General features: G+C 45.1%; 1 protein-coding gene and 2 non-coding genes across 5 annotated transcripts in view; 1 reads left to right on the forward strand and 2 right to left on the reverse strand.

Annotated features, from left to right (window-relative positions):
- Positions 1–17,789, reverse strand: part of MPZL1 (myelin protein zero like 1) — a 74,824-nt gene extending 57,035 nt beyond the window's left edge. Inside the window, exons 1-2 of one of the 3 annotated variants that reach the window (XM_524952.8) lie at positions 17,615–17,789; positions 10,020–10,637 (exon numbers count right to left, since the gene is read on the reverse strand). In XM_524952.8, coding sequence (XP_524952.3) covers positions 10,020–10,110 — 91 coding nt within the window. In that variant the 5' untranslated portion in view covers positions 10,111–10,637; positions 17,615–17,789. Of the gene's footprint in view, positions 1–10,019; positions 10,638–17,614 lie in introns of those variants that run through there. The other 2 variants (XM_003308590.6, XM_063811666.1) reach the window with 2 other exon arrangements.
- Positions 16,725–16,796, forward strand: TRNAP-AGG (transfer RNA proline (anticodon AGG)). Its single transcript has one exon. It is a non-coding gene; the product is annotated as a tRNA-Pro (tRNA).
- On the reverse strand, positions 17,489–17,560 carry TRNAP-CGG (transfer RNA proline (anticodon CGG)). The gene has a single exon. It is a non-coding gene; the product is annotated as a tRNA-Pro (tRNA).
- Positions 17,790–24,367: the final 6,578 nt, after the last annotated feature.

Genomic DNA, 24,367 nt, shown 5'->3' on the forward strand with positions numbered 1-24,367 from the left:
CAATCTTCCTGCCTCAGCCTTTCAGGTACCTAGGACTACAGGCTCACGCCACTAAGCCTGGCTAATTTTTTTTTTTTTTTTTGACAGAGTCTCACTCTGTCACCCAGGGTGGAGTGCAGTGGCACAATCTCAGCTCACTGCAACCTCACCTCCTGGATTCAAGCGATTCTTGTGCCTCAGCCTCCTGAGTAGCTGGGATTACAGGCACGCATCATCACGCCCAGCTAATTTTTGTATTTTTAGTAGAGATGGGGTTTTGCCATGTTGACCAGCCTGGTCTCGAACTCCTGACCTCAAGCAATCCACCCATCTCAGCTTCCCAAAGTGCTGGGATTACAGGCATAAGCCACCATGCCCAGCCAGAGGACACACCTTTCACCACATGACTGTGAAAAGTAGATCTGTGAGGGGAGTCCCAGCATTTTAAAAGAACTTTGTGACACTCTTATCTATAGCCTAGAACTTACAGTGGGAACTGCTGTCACTAAATTGGGACATGTAAATGCAGTGGAAATAATTGGATCATGGGATGACAGGGGCCAAATGGCAGCACTGAACCTTTAAAAGCAAGGTAGGCATGATTACCATGATGGACAGCACAGTCAAGGCACAGCTGGAAGTCTGACTCTCACAGATCTATGGCATTGATCGGCTGGTCACGGTATTCCTACAAGTGAAATAGATAGGAAACCTACTAAATTCTTACTTGATCTATATAAACAGAAAAGTTCTAGGTCAAGTGAACAAAAGCCTAATGTGAATCATAAAAACAGAAAGTCAGGACCCTTCAATCAATTCCCAAACTTGTGCCAGTTCACAGATTTAGAATTCCTTGAATAAAAGACAGGCTGAGTCCAAAGTAGCATAAATTTCTAAAGGAGTTTCAATGAAAGCTCTTAAGTGGAAAGCACACTAGCTTTATGGACCAAAACATTTAAAGAACTAAAATGACTTTGGGAGGCCAAGGCAGGCGGGTCACCTGAGGTCAGGAGTTCGAGACCAGCCTGGTCAACATGGCGAAACCCCATCTCTACAAAAATTAGCCAGGTATGGCAGTGCATAATCCCAGCTACTCAGGAGGCTGTGGCAAGAGAATTGCTTGAACCCAGGAAGCCGAGGTTGTGATGAGCCGAGGTCGCACCACTGCACTCTAACCCAGGCAACAGAGCTAGACTCATCTCAAAAAAAGAACTAAAATGAGCTGGGTTTGGTGGCACACACCTATAGTCCCAGGTACTTGGAGACTGAGACAGGAGGATCACTTAAGCCCAAAAGTTTGAGGCTACAGGGAACTTTGACCATACTTGTGAATTGCCAGCCACTGCACTCCAGCCTGATCATCATAGTGAGACCACATTTCTAAAAATGAAAAAATAAATAACTAAACTGTATTTTGTAGTTTTTTTGTTTGTTTTTGTTTTTGGGACAGGGTCTCCCTCTGTTGCCCAGGCTGGAGTGCAGTGGCATAAACATGGCTTACTTCAGCCTCCACTCCTAAGCAATCTTCCCAAAGATGCGGTTTCGCCATGTTGCCCAGGCAATATTTTGTAGTTCTTAGTACTTACAAGAGTAGAAGGAAATTTCTGAGATAAGATATTGTACAAGCCAACAAGCTAATCGAAAAGTCTTAAGGCCAGGTGTATTTCAGAATATAGAATTTTTCAGATTTTAAAAAATTAATACAATACCTATACTATATATTATGTAGTAGTCCCTAGAGAGTACAGGGCAGCATCCCACAATCAAACACATTAATATCTCTGCAGTGAAAAATACAATTAGTCATACCAAATAGGATCACAGTTGTAAACAGTATCTTACTACTTCAGGTTGAATTTTGCAGCCAAAGAATTTGTATCAAACTTAGGAAAAAACTTAATTTTCAAAGTATTTGTGGCTTTGTAGTTACAGATAAAAAACTGTGGACCTATAACTTGTTTTTTGGTTTATTTTTACTTTGTAGAGATGGGGTCTTGCTATTTTGCCCCAGCCAGTCTTGAACTCCTGGCCTCAAGTGATCCTCCTGCCTCCTTAGCATTTTCTGATCCCGTTTTTTTTTTTTTTGAGACACAGTTTTAGGCTGGGCGCGGTGGCTCACGCCTGTAATCCCAGCACTTTGGGAGGCCGAGGCGGGCGAATCACGAGGTCAGGAGATCGAGACCATCCTGGCTAACATGGTGAAACACCGTCTCTACTGAAAAAATACAAAAAATTAGCCGGGTGTGGTGGCGGCTGCCTGTAGTCCCAGCTACTTCGGAGGCTGAGGCAGGAGAATGGCATGAACCTGGGAGGCGAAGCTTGCAGTGAGCCGAGATCGCGCCACTGCACTCCAGCCTGGGCAACAGAGCGAGACTCCGTCTCAAAAAAAAAAAAAAAAAAAAAAAAAAAAAAAGACACAGTTTTACTCTGTCGCCCAGGCAAAAGGGCAGTAGCACAATCTCGGCTTACTGCAACCTCTGTCCCCCAGGTTCGAGCGATTCTCGTGCCTCAGCCTCCCGAATAGCTGGGATAACAGGTGTGTGCCACCATATCCAACTAATTTTTTCCATTATTAGTAGAGATTGGGTTTCATCATGTTGGCCGGGCTGGCTTCAAACTCCTGACCTCAAATGATCCGTCCACCTCAGCCTCCCAAAGTGCTGGGATTACAGGCGTGAGCCACGGCACCCGGCCCATTTTCTGTTCTTAAATCCATATTATTCAACCTGATTACAAATTAGCATCACCTCTGTTCATTATTAATCCATTCACCAATGTCATTAGTGTGCAAGGTTCAGCAAGCCTCACTGCAGTTTTTCTAAATTTGCAGTCACTGAAGAAAAAAAAAGAATTAAATTCCTAATAGCTGAAAATGATTAAGACTCAAAGTTCCCAAGAGTTAACAGACAAGTGCTAGACCTCTGACTTGTGGCAGACAACATGGCTACAGAACCTCTGTCAATGGGGCAGAGGAGCCAAGAAGAGGTACAAGCGAGGAGACTCTGGTTTGGATGCCTGGGCCTGTTTGGACATTCTGTAAGGCAAGCATGCCAGGAGTCTAACGGCAAAAGGACCTGCACAGCCTCCAGAGAAGAACTCATCTCAAAGGAAGAAAGTCAAGGCTTAGTGGCTTCTTCCACACGTAATGTGTAATGAGGGGCAAGGAACCATTCTGAGCCCAGTATGGTATCACTCAGTATAATGGATTCATGCTTGTGCTCTTGATAGTGGGAGAGGTATGAGTGAGAAGAACCTACAAGAACATCAGCTGACATGGTGGCTCATACCTGTAATCCCAACTCTTTGGGAGGCTGTGGCAGGTGGATCACCTGAAGTCAGGAGTTCAAGACCAGCCTGGCCAACATGGTGAAACCCTGTCTCTACTAAAAATACAAAAATTAGCCAGGTGTGGTGGCAGGCACCTGTAATCCCAGCTATTAGGAAGGCTGAGGTGGGAGAATCGCTTGAACCGGGGAGGTGGAGACTGCGCTGAGTGGAGATCGTGCCACTGCACTCCAGCCTGGGCCATATCAAGAGACTCTGCCTCAAAAAAGAAAAGAAAGAAAGAAAAAGAAAAAAAAAAAGAACATCATTAAAAATCCCTGAGGAGCATTTAGAGTATTGGGTGGCACAAACAGATTCTGCATGATTGGTGAGGATGGCTTCAACACGGCAGCTTTATTTCTCTTTAACAGAGTCAGCAGCATCAAGGCATGAGGGATCTTGGCACAAACATCACCCCAAAGAAGAAGAAATCTGGATGCCCCAGGACAGCTAAAAAGCCACTCTGTAAACACTTAAGACATTCCAGAATCTTTCCCAAAATGTTTAGAGACTTTGAAGAAAAAATTCTATAATACAGCAGGGTGGTTGCAAACATGTGCTTTGGAATTTGAGTCTCAACTCTACCATATATTAGCTGTGTGATCTTAAGACCCTTAAGTTACACAATCTCTCTGAAACTTACTCTTATCTATAAAATTAATAAAAATAATTACTGCACAGAGCTGTGAGGAGTATATAAGTAAATCATTTAGCAAAGGCGTGGCACATAGTAAGCACTCAATAAATGAGAGCAGAGCAGAAGATATAACATGAACCTAGTTCTATGCCCTAACTTCTAAGGGCTAAGAAACAGAAAAGGGAGAGGGAGAAGTTAAAACATCTCCCTAACTGCTCACTCACTCTCTTTCTCTTCTCTTTTCAGACATCTAGGAGATTTCAAATATTTGCATTTTACCACATTTCTCTTAGGAACCTGAGTCCTCTATCTATGCTTCCTAATTCTCAGCAACACCCTTTGGAAGAAGGTATATAGCAATGATAACCTGGACTTGACTAGAGAATAACTATTAGACACTGTCTGGCCAGAGGGTCACTAGGTTCTCATTGAAGCTAAAAAAAAAAAAAGGAAAAGAAAGAAAAAAGATAATGAATAAACAAAGGGGTTTAAAGGCAAAGATATAAAGATCCCAGGAGACAACCACAATTTCTCAATTTATGCACTATGGTGAACGGAGCCAACTGACCTCTGCTTTCTTACGGCAGCAAAAATTCCAAAGACTTTTGTCTGGACTCTAGGGCACTGCTAATGTCAAACGACTTAGCAAAGTAAGAGTGGAAAAGGAAAAAAGGAATATCATTCAAGATACATGAAGGCTTAATGTCACCAGCCTTAGGGGTCAAGTCTCAGAGCCATATGACACTTGAGACCTCAGGAGATGCTTCTAGTTCTTCTAATAATTATACTGTCTTCGATGGGGCTAAAAACTAATCTATAATAAATTATATGCCAAAGCTTACCATTTTACTCTCCCTTTTAAAATGACATCTGTGGTCTTAGAGAGCAAGATTAAAAATCTTTCCAAGGTTGAGGTACACGTGAGATGCATGTCTTACACAAATAATTCAAATTCTCAGATAAAAGATATAACCCAAAAACAGTCAGGCTCCAGTTAGAAGGCTCTAATCATCCAGTAGAGACGTGACTGTGGCTGTACTATGTTAGCTTCAGTGTGGATGCAAAGTGGATGGTGAGAAATATTTAGTAGGTAGACCAGCATCTACTGGATAGAGGGGAAACAGCAATACTTCTGAAAAGCTATGTTTTTCCCAATTAAATCATGTTTTTAAAACTCAGTGGGAAAGACCAATCTTTAAAGAAATCCTATAACATATCCCTTATAAGTTTTAAAAACATTTTGTAATACAAATAAGATGTTCCATTTTTCAAAAATTTGCTGCAAATTTTCATATTAGATCAATCATATTTTCTTAAAAGTTGTGACTGTTGGGAATTTAATCTGTCCTTTGGTATTATTTATTTGAGTAGATGTTTCCTGTCTGTCACTTCTCACTAGCATCTAGGCTCCCTGCTGCATCCCATACATAAACAGTGCCTTGTGCCCAGCAGGTGTTCATTTACGTTGAATAAGTAAATAAATTAGACTTAATGAAAACACAAACTTGCATTTTATGTTCTTTTGCACATAGCTGTCTTTCACTTAACATTTATCTTTTTCTTTTGGCAGCATCTAAGCCTAGTGGATATCCTGGAGTTGGAGTAAAAAATATATATATTTTATAAGACTAAGTTTCTATTTTACTATCCTGACTAGTAAATAAGTAAAAGGCCAAGGGAACTGATAATGAGAAATAAGCAATGCATGAAATCACACTTTGGAAAAATATTCTTCTTGCATAAACACATATTGAGGACCTACTATACCATGCTAAATCATAACTACATATTGCAAACTCCTAACAAACTGTTGTCAAGACATGCCTATGCCTCACTGCCATTTAACAAATATTTTTAGCATCTACCATATCCACTATGATAAGCACTAGGAACACTTCTATAAACAAGACAGATGATTTGTCTGTCCTAGATTCTGATGGAGGAAAAAAAAGAGAAGAAAAACCATATAGAAATTACAATAAGGAAGTAAACGGCAAACCAGCAAATAGTAACAGGTAAGTACCCTAGAATAAGGTGGTCAGAGAGGCTTCTCTAAAGAAGTGAAACTTAGAGCCTCTGTGATGGAAAGGAGCCAGCCCTGGGCAACATCAGAACAGCTAGTTCAAAGGCCGGGAGGTGGGAATGAGTGTCACAGAGCAGAAAGATGGCAGTGTGGCTTGAATATAGTGAGAAAGGGGTGGTGGGTGGTACAAGTTGAGGTCATAGAGGTAGGCAGAAACCAGATCACAAAGAGCTTTTCAGGCCATGGGAAGTTTAGATTTCATTCCAAGTGCAATGGGAAGCCATTAAGGATTTTAAAAAAGAAGGCAACATGATCTGATTTGCATTTTAACAAAATCATTCTTGCAGTTTTGTGAAGAATGGATTAAAAAGAACCAAGATGAGTACTGGGCGTGGTGGCTCATGCCTGTAATCCCAGCACTTTGGGAGGCTGAGGCAGGCCAGTCACTTGAGGTCAGGAGTTCCAGACCTGGCAAACATGGTGAAACCCGTCTCTACTAAAAATAAAAAAATCAGCCAGATGTGGTGGCTCACGCCTGTAATCCCAGCACTTTGGGAGGCCAAGGCAGGTGGATCACGAGGTCAGGAGTTCGAGACCAGCCTGGCCAACATAGTGAAACCCAGTTTCTACTAAAAAATACAAAAATTAGCTGGGCATGGTGGCATGCGCCTGTAGTCCCAGCTACTCGGGAGGCTGAGGCAGGAGAATCGTTTGAACCAGGGAGGTGGAGGTTGTGGTGAGCCGAGATCGTGCTACTGCACTCCAGCCTGGGCAACAGTGCGAGACTCCATCCCCCCAAAAATAAATAAATAAAATAAATTTAAAAATAAATAGAAAAATCAAAAATTAGGCATGGTGGTGCATGCCTGTAGTCCCAGCTACTTGGGATACTGAGGCACAAGAAGAATCACTTGAATCTGGGAGATGGAGGTTGCAGTAAGCCGAGATTGTTCCACTGCATTCCAGCCTGGGCGAGACAGAGCAAGACTCCAGAGGGGGAAAAAGAGGAAGAGCAGCTGGGAGGCTATCACAGTAATATAGGCAAGAAATGATGGTGACTTTGACTAAAAGGCTAGGAGTGGAGATAGAAAAAACATCAATTCCAGATGCATTTTAAAGATGGGAGAACTGATTGGATGTGAAGGACAGGGAAGAATCAGGCATGGACCCTAGGTTTCTGGCCTGCACAATTAGATGTATGGAGGTTCCATTTACTGACATGGATGGTACAAATTACCGAGATTTAGTCCTCATATACTGTGTGCTCATTTCAATTACCAAATTCAGTGAATTCTTATCACATTTAATCTCTCTTCATCTGACAATGCTGAAATACCAAACTCACCTGGTTTTTCTCTTAACTCACAGAGACTCTTTCTCAGGTTTCATATACCCCAAAACTCCGTCTTTGGCTCTCTGCTATGTTCTTCAGTGCATTTTCCCTGGATGACCTCATCCAAACAATCCAAGCTTTAACTATTAGCCACATAACTCTCTAAATCTCCATTTCCAACCAGAACTTTCTCCTCACCTCCAGAACTGTCTATCCAATTGTTTTCTGCCCATCTCCATTTGGATGTCTTACCCGCATCTCAAACTCAACATATTCAAAAGTATCTCCATCATCTTCTTCCCCCAAGACTCCTATTTCCCCATCTGTGAAAAGGCCAAAAATATGCCCAGCTTCCCAAGCCCAAAACCTATGATCATTTTATCCACCTCCTCTTTCAAGCCTGCATCAATGTTTCCAAGCTCTATCAAACGTACTTTCTAAGTGGCGCATCAACATGTGTCCTCTCTTCATAGCCCAATGCTTGAATTCAGATCTTCATCATCCTCCCCGGGATTATTACAACAGTCCTCTGGCTTCTCTGGCTTCAGCCTCACCCCACTCTAACCCACCCTTCACATCTCAATAGACAGAGAAATCCTCATTGGATTAAGTGTGGCAGACAAGGCCCTTTGTAAGTTGGTGCCCTTGGCAGGCTCTCCTGCCTCAACTCCCACCATCCCCCTTATATACAGTCCAACCTCCCACTATACTGAACTACCAACAGGTTCATTCATAACTCTGTATGTACTTCTGCCCCTCCCCCATGCCTACCCAGTTTAAACTCCCTTCCTCCAGTAGCCTGAACTACAGTCTGAGATAATGACCCTCCTTCAAGCTCCCACAGTACATCTTTACCAATGTGCTTCTGACCCTACACAGTGGCACACACCTGTAGCCCCAGCAGCTTGGGAGGAAAAGGCAGAGGAATCACTGGAGCCCAGGAGTTTCAGTTCCAGAGCAGCCTGGGCAACACAGTGAGACCTAACCTCCCACCTTTTAAGTGTTAAGCACTTAAAAGGTGCTCAGTAAATGTTTGCTGAGTAACTGTCTTGATAAAACTTTAGAAGCTATCCTGTAAAAGATAAACTCTTATGTGCAGTATCCATGACCAGAAAAAAGGTGATTTGGCAAGAATTTTAGATTCAATAATTTTCTAAGTTGAACCAATAACATCAGCTGCTGATTTTTACATATCAACATTCATCTTCATTACTGAAGAATTACGTCCAAGTTGTATGGGGCTATTACTCTAGTGATCTTTTCACTACTATGTAGTTTTGCACTCCTTCTACGGTTAATACCCTGATTTTAATTAAGATCACCCTAACTGCTTTGTCCTCCATAGCAATGTCTGACCTCTCATGCATAACAATTCTGTCTGAAGCATATTTCTGATAAACCTTAATTTTAGGCTATTTTCTACTTGTTTGATTAAACACAAATACCACCACCAACAAACACACTTTTAACCTTTTTTTCTAAGACAAAATACAGAATGGATTGTGCCTCACACAAAGTGTGTCATCATCTGTCAACCCCTGGACGGTAGGGAGACTTTTACATTTACGCTTTACAGCCCCTGGAATCACTGTTTAAGTGGAACAGTTGGTGATCCAACAGAACTTCACCTAGTTTCCCTGATCCAAGGATTATATTAAGAACTTTTCCATGAAGAAAGAAATTACTGAGTAAACTCTGGTATTCAGATACTGTGATGCTAAATCATAACTGACATTTTGAAAACAAAGGGAATGAAAAAAATCTACGTGGTTTCTTAGCAGCTGGCCCTCTTTATAACTATTATTTAACTAAATTCGGAGACAGCAACAAGTACTTTGCTTTGAACAACAACACAGAAAAGTCCTGTGGCAGATACCACTTCAGATGTCCATAAAACTCATCCAATTCCCATAAATTGAGCCCGAGGTTTACCTTAAGCTTGAGTCACAATATTTGGTAAGAAAAAGGAGCTTTTTTTTTTCCTTTAGGAAAATTATGCTTTTTAATGCTCTATGTCTTGTCAAATTATGGTGGCTACGTCTGGAATTATGACGGATTTGACCAAATTCTTTTAAGCCAGGCCATCTCACTGGTATTCCAAGCTCTTTGCATTCTAACCTAGAAGTAACAATATTTTTTTATTGGCGTTTTGCAGACCACGGAAATGAGACTCTTTTATTACGGAGACTTAAAACTGAATGAGAGCATGGGAAAGGGAACTTACAAGTACAACAAAACCCTGGCTTAACAGGAAACAAACCAACAAAGGCCCTACAAATGAAAAACCTGCAACCTTCCGCCACCTCCCAAAGGTGAAGAACGCCAGAACCCTAGTTCCTGAGTCAGAATCCGGGAGGGCCCAGACGATCCAGAGTCACAACGAGGAGAGGGCAGGGTGCGCCGCGAGGGCTCACCGCAGCCGCCCGCCGGGCCCGCTCCCCTGGACCGCCCCCCGGGAAGGAGCAAGGTAAAGCACTCTCCCCTCCTCCTCCGCACTCGAGGATCCAGGAAGGAGAAGAAAGAGGCTCTGCGCCTTCCCGGCCAGTCGCTGGGGCCCGCGTTCCCCATGGGCTGGGTCCCCTCGGCCCCAGAGAGCGCAGGCCGCGCCCCCTCCCCACCTCGGCTCTCAGTGCGCGCGCCTGGCCTGCGACCGCCGCGAGGGGCGTGTGCCGGGCCCGGGAGCCCCACTCCCCGGCCCCAGCCCTGGCCCTGGCATCACTTACAGAGCCCAAGCGCCGCCGCCAGCACAGACCACAGCCAGCGCCGGCTGTCTGGGGCTGCAATCACCGCCCCGGCTCCGGCGGGCGCTGCCATCGTCCAGCCGCTGCAGTCGCCGCCGCCGCGCCCCTGAGCCCGGGTCCCCGCTGAGGTTGGCTCGGCTTGGGGAAGAGGCTTCTGATCTCTCCGCCACCCGCGCCGGGTGGCACCTCCACGCCGCGCTCCCCACTCCGGTCCCAGCCGCGGCTCTCCAGCTCTGCACCGAAGCCTCAGCCCCACTCCGGCCTTCGCTGTCCGCTCATTGGCCTGCCCGCACCCTTTTAAGGACGCGATTGGAGAGTCAGGCTGTCCATCATCCGTCCGCCGGGAAGGCCCCGCCTCCTCGGTCCCACCCAGGCGCCTCGGCCCCGCGCGGAGGCCGGGTCTGCAGCGGTCCCAGGCCGAGCCGAGCCTTCCGCCTGCCTGCGTGGCTGTCCGCCTGCGGGCCCCACCAGCCAGCGTCTCCTCTGCCTTTCTCAGGGTCCAGTCCCGTGGTCCTCTTCATTGTCTCTCCTCGCCACGGGTCTTTGCTGGGTACTAACCTCGCCTCCGTTTCAGCTCTTCTTGTTCTCTGCCGGCCTCACCTAACGAAAAAGAAGCAATTCATTTACCTTAAAAAGAAAGAAAAGACAGAAAGAAAAATAGTGAGGCGTTCAATTGATGGGGGAGAGACTTCTGATTCAGTCGTCCAGGTGGAACACGTTCCCCGTGCCGTGTCCCCAAGGCCTGTCCTTTGCGTGGACTAGATAATGTATGTGCTGCAATTTGCGAAATCTACTAGTTTAAAAAGAAGTCTCCATCTTGCCCTAACCTCCTCTTAGGAACCTCCCTCCTGGCTTCAGAAGGATGGGAATCTGGAACTCTTTCCTACTACCTGAAAAACAAATGAAAATGCTTTTTGATTGTTTTGCTTTCGCATATCAGTGTTCCTGTCTGTGTCCGTGAAAAATAGAATGCAGAAGTTCCCGACACTGATTCTGAAGTGCCCTGCAGAAGTTCCCGACACTGATTGCTGGCCCTGCTCAACTTGGTTGCCTTGGCCCAGAACAGTCTGCCACCTACGGGTTGTCCAATAAATAGGGGAAATATTTGGAAGGATCCTTATGAAAATGGCTTACAAAAGGGAAAAATGGGGGACAGGGGCACAAGAAAGATGAGTGTGAAGGAGGAAAAGGGAAGATTCAGATGGGAGGCCGATACGATGAGGAAGGGAAGCAAGCTTTAGACAATTAGGACAAGAGCGGGGGAAGAGTATGGTGAGAACCCAAAATGCAACCTCTCACTTCAGGGTTTTTGTCTAAGGTCAGTCTTAACAATGCCATTCCTGATATCTGTGCTGTTTCAGCTAACATTGTAGTACAGCGAAATCATAAGAACATTAGTGAGAAAAAAACTTAAAAAAAAAAAAATACCGGAACCACTTTGCCCTATTTCTGTCAGCAGATCCTTCTGAAGTTGTATCTCAAATGCCATAGGTTGGAAAAGATACCAATGCATTAATTGAACCATGGATGTAGAACACCTGGGCTTTACTCTCAAGAAGCATATCGTCTACTAGTGTACACAAACAAGTACTCAATTACATTTGTAAAAATGAGGGCCGGGTGCGGTGGCTCACACTTGTAATCCCAGCACTTCGGGAGGCCGAGGTGGGCAGATCACGAGGTCAGGAGTTTGAGACCAGCCTGGCCAGCGTAGTGAAACCCCATCTCTACTAAAAGATACAAAAAAATTAGCCGGGTATGGTGGCGCGTGACTGTACCCAGCTACTCGGGTGGCTGAGGCAGGAGAATCGCTTGAACTGAGAGAAGAGAGACAGAGCCTCTCATATTGTTTTATACTGTTTTATACTCAGAAAAGGAAAGAGAAGCGAAATTAAAGGCAGGTAACCCGGCGCCTAAGAACCAGACCCAAAACCAGGCCTGGGCCTGCCTGACCTAAGCCCGGTAGTTAAAGATCGACCCCTGACCTAACCGGTTATGTTATCTGTGGATTCCAGACATTATATGGAAAGGCATTGTAAAAATCCCTGTCCTGTTCTGTTTCGTTCTGATTACTGGTGCATGCAGCCCCCATTCACGGTGCCCTCTGCTTGCTCAATTGATCATGACCCTCTCACGCGGACCCCCTTAGAGTTGTGAGCCCTTAAAAGGGACAGGAATTTCTCACTCGGGGAGCTAGGCTCTTGAGGCAGGAGGCTTGCCGATACTTCCGGCCGAATAAACCCCTTCCTTCTTTAACTCCGTGTCTGAGGAGTTTTGTCTGCGGCTCATCCTGCTACAGAACCTGGGAGGCAGAGGTTGCAGTGAGACGAGATCACGCGCCATTGCACTCCAGCCTGGGCGACAGGGCGAGACTCCGTCTCAAAAAAAGGAAGAGTGAATAAAGAAGAAACCCAAGGCCAGCAGGGACAGTGACTCTCAGCAGTGTTTAAAGCTTCTCTGCTGATTGTGATGTACCTCAGCCACATATACCTCGCTGTCCTAAAATCCACTGGCCCAAGAAGCATCTAGAAAGATTCACCAAGGATAAAACATTTAAGGTGAACTTTAAAAGATGAATAATTCACCAGAGAGAAAACAGGAAAAGCAAACTCAGAGAACCGAGAAAACAGGAAAAGCACATTCAGAGAAATGAAATCACCTACCAAGTGTGAGAAACATTAGGTGAATCCTTTGTGGTTTGCAACTTGAGGGGAGTGAGGGAAAGAGGGGAAGAGAGAATGCCAGGAAAGGAGGCTGCGGTCATATTTTGAAGAGCCTTGAGTTGTGTTTTTTCTGGAGGCAGTGGAGAGTGCTGAAAGGGGTGTAAGAAGTTCAGATCTGTGTTTTAAAAAGGTAACCACTGCAGCAGGGCAAGAATGAAGAGAGCAGGAAATAAGGTATTAATAGTGGGGATGAGAAGACAGGATTTGAGAGACATTTCACGAAAAGAATTACAGGACTGGGTATAAATTGGATGAGAAGTATAATCACGAGAAAAAGAGTCCCAATTTCTAGCCTGTCTGTCTTTGTCTTCAAGATCTGTTGCCAGACGAAAATTGGAATGTGGGTGGTGTCCCAGGAACCCTGAGAATTTGATTCCTCGCAGATAACAATCAGACAGATTCAAAGAGGAATCCCAGGCCACCTTGAGAAAGATTCGCCTGAAGCCAAATCAGTTTCACAAAGAATGTCTTAATCCAGAAGCATTGCTGCTAGAAAATTTTGAAAATTGGAAAATTAGAGTTCTAGTGTCTCCTTCCCCTTGGCACAGAGACACCAAATTGGGGGAACGAGGGTAAAAGGGTCCTTAGGGAGGTGTTAATTCTTACAGGAGAAGGCTGTGTTGCCAGACTTCTAAATTCACTGTAGCTGGGATAAAATTTTCCTCAAGATACACTGTTTTCCTGGGCCCTGCAACAATCTGTGTACTACATCTGCTTCACAAGGACCTAATTCTAGGGAAGCATGTGCCTGGACAGATAGCGCAGGCATTCCTCCTACCAAATAGGGATATTTCCCACTGTCAATGAAGCAATCAAGATTCTGAGTTTTGTTATTGTCAGTCTTTCTGCATCATTGTTATGACAGTCAAATGAGATACTCAAGTATTTGGCCTGCCGAATAAAAGACAAGTTCCTTTTTAATGATTAGATACAAGTAGAAGTTGGGGGGAAAAATCTAAAATGATAATAGCTATAGTAAATTCAAAAGGGAAAAGAGAGAGAGCAGGGAGACTTCTTGAGACTGAGGCTTTCAGATATCTGAAGTGGTTATATTATTTTCTCTAACCAGTTATATTCTACAGCTTCCTCATTTTAAGGAGAAAAGCAGTATAAACTTCTTAGGTGTCCAGGGCATATTTTTTTCCAGTTAGATTTTGATGAATACACTATCCTGGCAATCTAGAACTTATTAACATTGTACAAGGTATTCTTATCCTCCCTCCTTTCCTGGAGCCCTAAGAAGAACTGAAGACTCAAGTTAGGGCAGTTTTAAATAAAACAAAGAAGGGTAAAGACAGCGCTAGATTTTCTATAATTTTCTGTTGTCAAACCATAGGAAGAAAGTGGACAGTTTGGAGTCGGTCACATAGTACTTGTTGTTAAATGTTTGTTGAAGAATGAGTAGGCTGGGCGCCGTGGCTCACGCCTGTAATCCCAGCACTTTGGGAGGCCAAGGCGGGCGGATCACAAGGTCGGGAGTTCGAGAACAGCCTGGCTAACATGGCGAAACCCCCGTCTCTACTAAAAATACATTTGGTGCCCACCGTTTGTAATCCAGCTACTTGGGAGGCTGAGGCGGGAAAATTGCTTGAACCCGGGAGGCAGAGGTTGCAGTGAGCTGAGATTGCGCCACTGCACTCCAGCCTGGGTGACAGAGCAAGACTTCCATCTCGGAAAAAAAATAAAAAAGAATGAGCAATGAATGAATGAATGAATAAACCGATGAATGTATGACATATGAAATAAAATTAATGAATAGGTCTATTTAGGATAGTCACTCTCTCTACTTGTTTCCTATCTGGTTGGTTATTTGCTAGAATGACAATTCACAATTACTGTTTGTCAATGTGTTTGTCAACGTGTTAGGGAAGCAGCAGCCTAGGAAAGCTAGAATAATGCCATTTTAAGTTCAGCTCCATTTTAGGACTAACAAGGCACATTCCTTGCCTGCCACGACCTATAGTCATGGGATGTTTATAATTAAGGAAACAGCCTGAAGATAACTAGGACTGACTCCTACAACAGCAAGAAGTCCAAATGTCCTAATATCTACAACAATATATGCCTTTAAGATAATCACAGTTATGCTTTTACGTATTCACACACTAAAATGTCAATAATTGTCTTCTTTAAATCAATAGAGTAACAAAATTTGTCATGTTGTCTGCTCACCCGTATGTAGGCACAGCTTAGCCTAGCTTTTACATAGGTAAGATCACTATATAAGAAAAACTTAAGAACGGGGTGTTTCTCCTCCTACTTTCTGAGAACGTCCTGCTCTGTAACGGAGTAGTTTCCAATAAACTTGCTTCTTTCACCCTGAATTCTTTCCTGCACGAGATCCAAGAACCCTCTCTCCAGGTCTCGGTGAAGACCCCTTTTTCCAGCAACAAAAGTACTAAAATGCAGTGAGCCATGATCATGCCACTGCACTCCAGCCCGGGCGACAGAGTGAGACCCTGTATCAAACAAACAAACAAACAAAAAACACCTAAAATTCGTATTGTTAAGGAATTTGGGACAAATTGTAATCATTCAGAATCATTCATTGAGCACTAGCTTCCTTATGATAAGACTCAATGCTAAGTATTTAAGAATTTAGGGCCAGGCAGGGTGGTAATCCCAGCACTTTGGGAGGCCGAGGCGGGTGGATCACGAGGTCAGGAGATCGAGACCATCCTAGCTAACACGGTGAAACCCCGACTCTATTAAAATACAAAAAAATTAGCCGGGCGTGGTGGCGGGCGCCTGTAGTCCCAGCTACTCGGGTGGCTGAGGCAGGAGAATGGCATGAACCCAGGAGGCGGAGCTTGCAGTGAGCCGAGATTGCGCCACTGCACTCCAGCCTGGGTGACAGAGCTAGACTCTGTCTCACAAAAAAAAGAAATTAGGCCGGGCGCAGTGGCTCACGCCTGTACTCCTAGCACTTTGGGAGGCCGAGGAGGGTGGATCAACTGAAGTCAGGAGTTGGAGACCAGCCTGGCCAACATGGTGAAACCCACCTCTACTAAAAATACAAAAATTAGCTGGGCGTGGTGGCCTATGCCTGTAATCCCAGCTACTCGGGAGGCGGAGAATCGCTTGAACCTGGAGGGCGGAGGGGGCGGAGGTTGCAGTGAGCCGAGATCACACCACTTCTCTCCAGCCTGGCGAAAGAGCGAAGCGAGACAACGTCTCAAAAAAAAAAACAAAAAAAAAAACAAAAAAAAAAAAACAAGAAAGGAAAAAGAATTTAAAATATAGTTAAGAAGCCATGCCTACTATATCTAATTAAAGATATTGGGACAATCGAACAGCAATCACACAATTGGTTGCCAATTCTACAGTAGAATTTCGTGTTGGTGTAGGTGTCTTGCGCTCTAAGAAGTTACAGTTGGAGGAGATAAGACTGAAACCCAGTTATTTACCACATACAATTGTTTTTGATATGTTAAAGGATCTTTTTCTGGGAAGGTTAGAGTTTGGGATTTGTCCAAAAGCAAACAGGTTTTCCAGCTGAAGAGAACACTTCGAGTAAAAACAGAGATGGGAATTCACAAGGCTAGATAGGTAGGGCTTTGAATATTACAATAAAAAATATCGGCAAGAAACCGAGATTTTAACATTACAGAAAAGTGCGAAAGAGAACGAATGAAACATCCAGAACTCAGTAACGGAGAGAGTCTGGAATCTGCCACAGTGACATTGTCCCACACTAATAGCCATTGATTAGCCATGAATAGAAATACAATTACAATTTTCGAAATAAGAGGTCGATATTATACTGATAGTGACAATTTTGCTGTCTTCTGTGTTACTGATTTTCAAAGAGCAAAACAGAAAAGAAAGAAAATTGAAAACGCGCTATCTATAGAAAGCAAACACAACCGAAAGATCGAATCCTAACATGCGAGCAACCACTTGAGGGCGCGGGACTAAATAGCTATGTGTTCCTTTCTGATGACACTAAGGTGGAGTTTATGTCGGCTCGTTGGTCTAGGGGTATGATTCTCGCTTAGGGTGCGAGAGGTCCCGGGTTCAAATCCCGGACGAGCCCTATTTTGGAGTAAGAATCACTTAAAGGTGAATTTTTTGGGGGATAGATTACTAAACGTAATAAATACAGGTTGGTCAGAGTAAAACACAAAATTGAGATTTTTGGAAACTTAGAGCACACTCTACATTGAAATACCATTAAAAGGCCTCATTTTGAAAATGTAAAAAGTTTGCTAGTAATGTAGTATTGTACTATGAAAACATTGTTCCTAGCTGTCTATTCCTGGGTGCAGCGCGTGTACAGGGCCATCGGGAGCTCAGTTCTTGGCTGCCTATGGCGTGGTTTAAATTCATCCACGACAGTGCCCCTCATTGGGGGTGGGGATATCTCCTGAGCGCCCCTTTCCTCGGCAATGCTCATTCCCGAACCCCGGGACATGCTAATCCATGACGCCCCCTGCTCGTTTGGAGGAGTTAAAGGCGTGCACAGGATTCCGCACTAGGCGTCTGTTTTTCAAGAGTGTGTGTTTTACATGGTACAAAGCAATTTGAAGGCGTTGCCTTTGGGCGTACAGTAACCATATGTTGTATTAATTGAGCTCACATGGTCCCTCGCTTCAAAAAACAAAGGGGATCAACGTTTGAGCTCATGGGACCAGTATGTTTTCATTTAAGTTTCTGAATGGAATATGTGGGGAATGAGGGGGAAAAAATCTGTTTTTAAATTTCGGGTGTAGGTGGGGGTAAAAGCCTGGGCTCGTCCGGGATTTGAACCCGGGACCTCTCGCACCCGAAGCGAGAATCATACCCCTAGACCAACGAGCCGCTCTCGGCAACGGGGCTCCCAGAGCTTCCCTTCAAGCTTGTTCCGCCTCTCACCTCGTGTTCCGAGCAACCACGACCTGCGACCCTTATACTGCGTGTCCTCTAATTCCCTAAGCCTCGGGTCCGGAGCGCTTACTGCCCCACAGCGTGGAGGAGCAGGGAGGGACCGGCTTTTGCCTGGTCCGGCCGTTCCAACCCCCTATCGCCGGCGGGGCCTCCACGTTCGCACGCGCTCCCGGAAGCCGCCTTCCGGCGTACGGGCTCGCCCCGGCTGTTCCACTCGCAGTGTTGGCGGGCGCCCGGGAGCCCGGGCTGAGGAAAGTGCGGGGCAGTGCGGGGCGGGGCAGGGCGCCTCAGGACGCAGCCCGGTGCCAAGTCCCGGCGGCGCCCCGCCCGCGCCCAGCCCGTCAGTGCACGCAGAGCTGGGCCTGCTAGCTCCGCGAGTGGGTCGGTGAATGAAGACGGGGAGTCCGAGCGAGGGAAGGGAATACCCGAATCCTGGCTAAGAAAGGGGTGGTGGGAGACGAAATCCCATAGGAATGAATATTAAGTTAACTCCCCGAACCTTCATTTGGGGATAATGCACTCTTTTAAGCCCTTTGCTTGTATTGAACTCACCTGATATTCGTAATAATCCCCTAGGTGCCATTGTATCTCCATTTGCAGATGAGGAAACTGAGGCTCAGAGATGTTAAGTCGCTCACATAAATCCACAGGGCTAGGAGCTGGCGGTGGCGCTGGTCTAGGAACTCCCGAGGTGCTGGAGGGTGGGAGAACTGGGGGCTGGGGCGTGTGAAAGGGACTGGAGAGGGGGGAGAAGATTGGTACCTCGGTAGCTTGGAGGAGAGAGGGCAGTGGCAGTGGGCTGGGTCTTTTCCCTCCCATCCAGCAGAAAATGTGAGCCTGCCCTACTGCCCTTCTGCCCAGAGGAGCGGGAGTCCGAGTGCGGGGTCTCCCGCGGGTGTGGTTTCCCGGCCTGGGGTCTAGCTCGTCTTGCCTGCTTTCCGGACTGCTCTTACCGCTTCCCCCCACTTCACGACCCCAGCCCGCCACTCTGCACTCCGGCTCCTTGCAGTCTGTGGCCAAGTTGCAGAGGTCCCTTATTTCTAAAACACTCTTGCATTCTTAGGGTACTTTCAGTTCAGCGTAAAAGAAATCCATTGCTTTGTAGCCTGGTCAGACGTTCTTCCAGGTCCTGGTGGTGCTTTTGCCCTGTCACCTGCTAACCGAGAGCTTCCCACGTGCACCCGCTTCTCTGCTCTTTTCTCTCTCTCTTCCTCTCTTCCTTTTAATGTCAGTGAGCTTTTGGGACGACACTTAGCGATAGGAGGTCAGGACCAGGGTTCATGCCGGTGGGGAGTGTAACGGGAAATGCAGTGAAGACACCTCAGAACAAACAGCGAGCACTGAAAAACCTTTCTTTAGCCCACTCTGGCGATGTAGAGAGCCCTGTCGCTGGCTGGTGCAGGGGCCAGGTCTAAGGTGGGCAGCCCTGTCTACGCCTTCTATTTGTTTGGAAGTGCGTAAAACTATTGACACCCTGTCCTTGTCTGAGACCACTTTTCTTCCTCCTACTTACCTAAGGTGTGAGAACTGGATATTGTTTTATTTCTTTTCTTTTTTATTTTGAGACGAAGTGTCGCTCTTGTTGCCCAGGCTGGAGTGCAATGGCGCGATCTCGGCTCACCGCAACCTCTGCCTCCCAGGTTGAAGTGATTCTTCTGCCTCAGCCTCCCGAGTAGCTGGGATTACAGGCATGCGCCACCACGCCTGGCTAATTTTGTATTTTTAGTAGAGACGGGTTTCTCCATGTTTGTCAGGCTGGTCTCGAACTCCCGATCTCAGGTGATCCGCCTTTCTCGGCCTCCCAAAGTGTTGGATTGAGCCACCGCGCCCGGCTGGATATTGCTTTTAACACACTGTTTGGTAGTTTGAGGATGGGTCAAAGGTGGGGAAGGTTGGGGAGAGAGTTTTCATTAGGGCAAGTCCTGAGCAGCTAAGCGTCTCCCTCCTTCCCTTTGAGAGTATGCGTGCCTTCGCTGGGGCTCTCTCTGCCTTGCCTGAACTGTATCCCACTCCTGGGAGCTTTGACATATTCCTGCCACTCACCATGTGCGTGGAACATGATAGAGGTGGACACTTCTATCTTTGCTGAGTATACACTCTCAAGGGTTTTTTGTTTGTTTTTGTTCGTTGTTGTTTTAATTTCCCAAGCCTGGGGAGAGGGATAAAAAATAAAAATAAGTTCCCAAGTCTGCTTTTCCACTCCGTTAAGTAGTTTGTAATGGCTTCATAGTATCCCATCAAGATAATGGCACATCCTTTTCTTAATTATTCTTCCACTGTATAAGTAAGTGGTGTCAAACATTTTGTTGAAATTTTGTGTATATACTTTTTTTTTTTTTTTTGAGACAGGGTCTCACTCTGTCACTCAGGCTGGAGTGCAGTGGTGCCATCATGGCTCACTGCAGCCTCAACCTCCTGGGCTCAAGTGATCCTCCTACCTCAGCCTCCCAGGTAGCTGGGACAGGCATGTGCCACCTACACCCAGCTAGTTCACCCACACCTGGCTAATATTTTTGTATTTTTTTGTAGAGATGGAGTTTCACTATGTTGCCCAGGCTGGTCTCCCAACTCCTGGGCTCAAGTGATCTGTCCACTTCGGCCTCCAAAGTGCTGGGATTACAGGCGTGAGCCATTGCACCCTGCCCCTTTCCATGTACTTTGGATTATTTCCTTAGGACACACTCCCAGAGTTGGCCTGGTCACAGAGATAAACACTGATCCTTGGCCACTTTTATAACTCTTGATGCAATTCTGTGCTAAGGAGCTTGGCTTGGCTGGTTAAAAAGTAAGATGGAAACGTGGAAGAAGAGGACCAGTGGCTCTTAGATAACTTTAAAGCCCATGATTTGATCTTTTAATTTCATTTAAGGGTTTTGATGGCATCAAAGCTTTTGAGAATGCTGATAATAAGTATTATTGACGATAACAATTTTGACTTGGGGTCAGATGCATAAAAAGGAGTAAAACAAATTAGAAAACTAGTAAATCCATTAGGAGATGATTAGAATAACTCTGGGATGACATTATTGAAACTGTGAATGGGCATTTAAATCACTTGTAATGGGGATTCAGTGACTATTTAATAACTACGATTTGCTGGCCACTGAATTCTTACCCAATTTAGGCTTAGGTGGTGCAGACTTGGCTCTGTCTAGCAAGATCAGTCCTTAGGAATAAGAATACAATTAATTACATGGGTTCACCACTCCAAGGAACCTTCTCGCTAACTTGGCACACAAGACTGGCCTCATGCTCATATGCTGAGCCTTGTTTGCTGCTTGTGGGGTTATGTACTAATGGACTAGAAGGCCATGGCAGTTGTCTTGGTAGGCTTGTGTCACGCACAGCAAGCCTTCCTCCAATTTAAACAGAAACTTGGATCTGACTGAAAATTTGTGTCTTTTTCCAGATTCTAGACCAATATCCAGCAAAAGCTTCAGCTACGTTTTACTAAACATATTTCTATTTGGTTTCCCTCAGTGATCCTTTTTATGAGGTTTAGATCATGTGTCCCTCTGAATTTTGCAGTCCCTTCATTGAATCACTATTAATGAATTCTTGGAATTGCCTCAGCCTCTTCATTTTTCATTCAAAAGGTTTTGCTTGTTTTTAAGTTCTGAGAGTACATGAGGTCAGAGGGGTAATATGAATCTCAGATGTAGATTGTGAAAGAACTGCTCTCCGCTGGGACACCTTCACTTTCACCAAGGAATCTTATTACCTGTTCATCTTATTACCCTCTGTTTTATACAGACCTAGTTCTGGTCAGATGTTTCTGGTTAACACAAAAGTGTATCATTTTCATGATCAAACTTGTGATTCTTTATGAAGACATGCTCATGAGAGTATGTTACAAAAAAGAAAGAGAAAATTAGATATAGTAAAATCCCAATTTTGCACCAACCAAGAATTAAAACAAAACGTATATAATGCACTAAAAAAAAGAAGAATATCCATAAAATAGTAACATTAGTTATCCCTAGATAGTGGACTTAAAAATACTTTTTTATTTGCTTCTTAAAATTTTTTCTTCCCCTCCACCAATTTTCTAAAATAAAGATGCATTGCTTTTACAATGAGAAAAAAATTAGGATAATTAACATTTTTAAGCCACAAAGAAAACAGGGGTCTTGAAACTGCATTTCTTTGTTCTTGGTAGAATGGAGACACAGAATTAGAAGCAATGTAAAGCAGGCCCTTTTGTGCTTCTCCATCCCTTCTGCTTCCAGAGGTGGTCAATAAGCCTGTTTCTATCACTCCTGAGAAGCCAGGTGCAACTGTGATGGGGATGTGCCTGGCACTGTCTAGCATGTGTGGCTTCCTTAGATAGTCAAACAGCAGTGACTAGTATTGGAGGTCCTATTGTTTGAAGAGGCTATTATTTTCTTGGGGGGGAATGAGTATCTGTGTCTTGGCAATATCCATCCTTTGAGTACCAATCATATAATTATTCTAGAATTTTGTTTCTGCATGCTGGTTAAAGTGCAATTCAGTCCACTCATTCTTTAAAACAGAAGCAACTGGTAAGTGTGGTAACTGACTTAGGGGTTTACCCAAGTTAGAGTAACTTTCTCTAATTTCTTTCTTTTCTTTTCTTTTTTTTAGAGACACAGTCTCACTCTGTCACCCAGGCTGGAGTGCAATGGCACAATCTCAGCTCACTGCAACCTTCGCCTCCTAGGTTCAAGCGATTCTCCTGCCTCAGCCCCCGGAGTAGCTGGGATTACAGGTGTGCGGCACCCTGCCCAGCTAATTTTTGTATTTTTAGTAGAGACGGGGTTTCACCGTGTTGGCCAGGCTGGTCTCGAACTCCTGACCTCAGGTGATCCACCCACCTTGGCCTCCCAAAGTGCTTGGATTACAGGTGTGAGCCACTGCACCTGGCCACTTTCTTAAATTTCTATGTAAAACTACATCATGAAGGACTAGAGTCATATTACTTGCAGGAGTACTTGGGGGGGAATCCTAGCCTTTCTTTTTTTTTTTTTTTTTTTATTGAGACCGAGTCTCACTCTGTCACCCAGGCTGGAGTACAGTGGCGTGATCTCAGCTCACTGCTGCCTCCACCTCCCGGGTTCAAGTGATTCTCCTGCCTCAGCCTCCCCAGTAGCTGGGATTACAGGCACACCAACAGACTCAGCTAATTTTTGTATTTGTAATAGACGGGACTTCACCATCTTGGCTGGTCTTGAACTCCTAGCCTTAAGCGATCCACCCGCTTTGGCCTCCCAAAGTGCTAGGATTACAGGCATGAGCCACCGCGCCTGCCCAGAATCCTAGCCTTTTCTGACCTCTTCCTTCGGCATCCTGCTTCTCTCATAGTGTCTTCCTGGCTGCTCCAGGCGCAGGGTGTTCAGCTCCCATGGAGAAGCCCCACAGCTTTTCAGGATTAGGAGGATGTGTAAGACATCTCTTAGTTCCTGTTTTGGATGTGGGTGGTTTTACTGTTGGCTTCCTTTACCCTCTGAGGCATGTAATACATTCATCATCTCTTCCTCCTCTGAGGAGTCTCAAAGAACCAGTTTCCTGCCCCATTTGACCACAGTGGGACTTTGCTGGAATTCCCACAGCTCTCCTGGGATTTGTGGGCAAAACTGGAATAAAGGTCTCTTGTCAGCATCCATAGCCACTGTGATCAGAACATCCAGCACAGGGCTGGTGGGGAGCCTGGGTTACCCCAACAAAACTGGGAAGGCAGAAAAGTGTGTCTCCTGACCCTAGAATTTTGTGCACTTTGCTCCTCTTTTGTAACCCCCTCTGGGAAGGGTCTCAAGAAACTTCTCACACCAAGGTATAAATGACAAAGGAGGCTTCAAATAATGATCTCTCTCAGAAGTATTTGCATATTGAAGGAAGCTAATGAGGACATTTCAGGTGTCTGCTATCAGATAAAAGAGGTGTTAAGCGGGGATGACTGTTGAAAATAATCCCATCTCAGCTCTGAAATCAATTCAGTCATTCATTATTTAACAAATATTTATTGAGTACCTACCATATCTGAGGCACTGTGTACAATGAAGAATAATACAAACACATTGTACTCCCCTAGAGCTACAGGTTAGCTCTGGGCACAGTAATACATTATTACATAAAATAATGAGACTGATTTTCTTGGGTGGCTTATGAAACTTAATCCCATTTTATGTGAGCATTTGGATTTTGTTCAGTGCTCTTGACATCTTCATAAACCACCTGATCATGCATTATATAGAGACATTGTTTATCCTTTTTTCACGTGGTCCATCGAGCAAAAACTTGACTAGAACTAGTTGGGGTCAAACAAAATTTAATTTTGAAGCAAACAATGGGATAGTAATTGGGTGTTTCAGGTTTTGCCCTATGGGAAACAGCTGTTGTTTTTTGCCTGCCAGCATAGCTTCTTTTGGTAACAGCACCCTGATTTCACTTTGGGGAATCTTCTTGCTCACCTTTGCAGGCCTTGTAGAGACAGTGCAGGATTGACTCACCTAGCTCCTAGCTCCAGGAGAGGGCACGCAGTCTCTGCATCTGCTTGGTTGTAACAGTTGATTCAGGTATAGACACATGAGTCACACAGGGCCTATGGAAAGCCTCTACAGGACTTCTTCCCCACAGTAATGGGGAAAGAATAAGCCCTTTCACTGGGTTTGCAGGCTGGGAAGAACCTGCTTAAGAAAATGACTGGCTGGACGTGGTGGTTCATGCCTGTAATCCCACTTTGGGAGACCGAGGCAGGCAGATCACTAGAGGCCAGGAGTTTGA

Source organism: Pan troglodytes, chromosome 1, assembly GCF_028858775.2.
Source record: "Pan troglodytes isolate AG18354 chromosome 1, NHGRI_mPanTro3-v2.0_pri, whole genome shotgun sequence".
In the NCBI taxonomy this organism is placed as follows: domain Eukaryota; kingdom Metazoa; phylum Chordata; class Mammalia; order Primates; family Hominidae; genus Pan; species Pan troglodytes.